The sequence below is a fragment of the Eurypyga helias genome, unplaced genomic scaffold (genome assembly GCF_000690775.1).
Source record: "Eurypyga helias isolate BGI_N326 unplaced genomic scaffold, ASM69077v1 scaffold28916, whole genome shotgun sequence".
In the NCBI taxonomy this organism is placed as follows: domain Eukaryota; kingdom Metazoa; phylum Chordata; class Aves; order Eurypygiformes; family Eurypygidae; genus Eurypyga; species Eurypyga helias.
In genome coordinates this window covers 11422-13762 of record NW_010256420.1, presented here as the reverse complement: position 1 = coordinate 13762, position 2341 = coordinate 11422, and the positions used below count along the sequence as shown (strand labels likewise).

General features: G+C 62.2%; 1 protein-coding gene across 1 annotated transcript in view; it reads left to right on the top strand.

Annotated features, from left to right (window-relative positions):
• LOC104511170 (pre-B-cell leukemia transcription factor 3) overlaps positions 1-2341 on the top strand; it is a gene marked incomplete at its 3' end in the record, with an annotated part of 17516 nt that overhangs the window by 5606 nt on the left and 9569 nt on the right. The window contains exon 2 of the mRNA XM_010153667.1: positions 608-798. Within this exon, the coding sequence (XP_010151969.1) occupies positions 635-798 (164 nt within the window). The remainder of the gene's footprint in view (positions 1-607; positions 799-2341) is intronic.

Sequence of the window (2341 nt, the reverse complement as noted above, 5' to 3'; positions counted from 1 at the left end):
CGCCGGGATGCCAGCGTGACAGCTGCCTGGTCATGTGGAGGCTCGGATCAGGCGGCGTCTGTTGATGCTGCAGCCTGGAGAAGTTTATATCATCGTGCCTGGTCGCCTGCGCGGTCTGGGACTGGTAATTGATGGCTCCTCCTGCCTTCCCTCCTCCAGCGCCTCAGCAGCGTGGCACGGGCCAGGCTCGGGCACAGCTCGTCTAGGGGGATGTGTGGACCTCGGGAAGGTCCAGAGCTCCTCATCTGCCGTGGGGTGTTAACCCTGCCTGGGGCTTGGTGGGCTGCAGGACACGTAGCCCTTCCCAGGCTTTGATTGCTGGGCTGCGTGCGCGCTGGTCCCCACTCCCACCGTTACACCTGCCGATCCCGACCTCCTCTCCTCCGTGGTCTGCCTGGGGCTGTGGGGATACAGCTTGCTCTGGAAGGGGGAAGGTGCTGTGCTGCGGTCACTCGGCTGCCCAGCATGGCCCCGGCGCTGTCATCCACGCACGTGCGGAGGGGACGGGGCAGCGCGAGGGTCCCCTGGTCCCCCCGGCAGCCAGGCCCAGGCTTGCGTCCTCGTGGGATGGCACAAATCGATGGCTAAGCCTCTCCTTCCTTCGCAGGCATGTAATGAATTCACCACACACGTGATGAACCTCCTCAGAGAACAGAGCCGGACACGTCCCATTTCTCCCAAGGAGATTGAAAGGATGGTGGGCATCATTCATCGAAAATTCAGCTCCATCCAGATGCAGCTCAAACAGAGCACTTGTGAAGCAGTAATGATCTTAAGATCAAGGTTCCTCGATGCCAGGTAAGCCCCCCAGCTCTTTCTCAGGGGGAAGGGGCAATTGCTGAGCCACCCAGAGAGAGCCCAGCCCTGCTGGACCTGCTGGGTGAGGCTGCTCTGGGAAAGGGGCTCCCTCACAGGGCTCTCCTGAACACCCGTGTCCTTTCTGCAGATTTTAGTGCAAAGACGAGGCTTGTTCGCCCAGTGCTTGCTTACCCTGCTCGTGTGGGAGCCACACCGGGCTGTTTTGTCACCCCGGCAGTTATTTAAGTGTCTGCCAGTCCTGATGCCTTGCAGCACAAGCCCAGCCCTGCCAAACACTGGCCCGGTAACGGAAGAGCTAAGCTCTCCAGGAGGGCTGTGCCCACGGGCCGTGGCTGACACCAGGTTAGCAGCCATGGGTGCCCGAGGGGAGAGGGGCAACTGTGCTCCTGACAGCCCAATCTGCTGGGCCGTCTCTCAGCAAGCTGTCATCTGCCCAGGACGTGGGAGAAGGCAGCACCCTCTGAACCCCTCACAGCCAGCACACACGTCCCTCGGATGCTCGCGGTGCTGCCAGGGTTCAGCGCACGTCCCCGCAGCCCACCGGCCCCCAGAACAGGCTGTGCTTTCTGCAGGCTGCTGGCAAGCAGGGGGGAATTGGGAGGAGGTTTCTAGGAACAGCCAGGTTGGTTGGGAAGCCCCGATGGGGTGGGATGGTCATGGTCATCCCCAGCCCCATCCCTTTCTCGGGACTCCCCTCCACAGAGCAGGACCCTAGCAGCTGGCTGAGCCCGCCCCAGCACCCTGCAGAGCTCCCCCCACCAGCAACCACCTCCTGCTTCACACCTGGAAGCTGTGAGGAGCTAAACAAGAGCAAAATAGGTTTATTAACAAGGAGGTCACTGGCAGGTGTGGGAAATTAGGGTAATTACCAGCAGTCGGAGGGAATGTCTGTGGAGAGCTCCGGTAACACACCGAGGTAGAGCTGCAGATGCACGTTTTAAAGTGATTCCTTTAAAAAGGAGGAAGGTAAATAAGGCAAAATGAGCGGAAGCGCAGTAATGAGATAAACATGGCTCTGGGGAGGGAGCCTGACTGCTGCAGGCTGCGGCGCAGTTAGCAGCACGGCGATGCTGCTGGAAGGGAGCGCTGGGGATTGCGCGCGGCTGCTGCTGGCCTGGGGCGCAGGCATTTCCATTGCAACCAGCCCGGAGGGGAAGGGAGCTCCCAGGGAAGTGTTTAACGGTGCTTTCCAGGGGATGTTCTGGGGAGGAGAGTGGCCGAGGGGCTCGGAGGGAAGGCACCGCTGTGGGCTGTGTGGGGCTGGCTGGGCACGTGTGGGTCCTGTGCTTCGGAGAGGGATTGTTTTCCAGCGAGGTGTGCGCCTCCGTGCCCCTCCCACGTGGAGCGAGAGACGGGGCCACCCGCACCCCTCGGCAGGAGGGTGGGTGTACAGATGGGTGTCCCTGGCAAAGCCTTGGAAGCCGATTAGCTCAGCGAGTGCCGTGTGGGGACACGGCAGCAAGGCCGCCCCGTCCTTTCCCACCGCTCGCGGCCGGCGCCCGCCGCGACCCCCCCGCCCCGC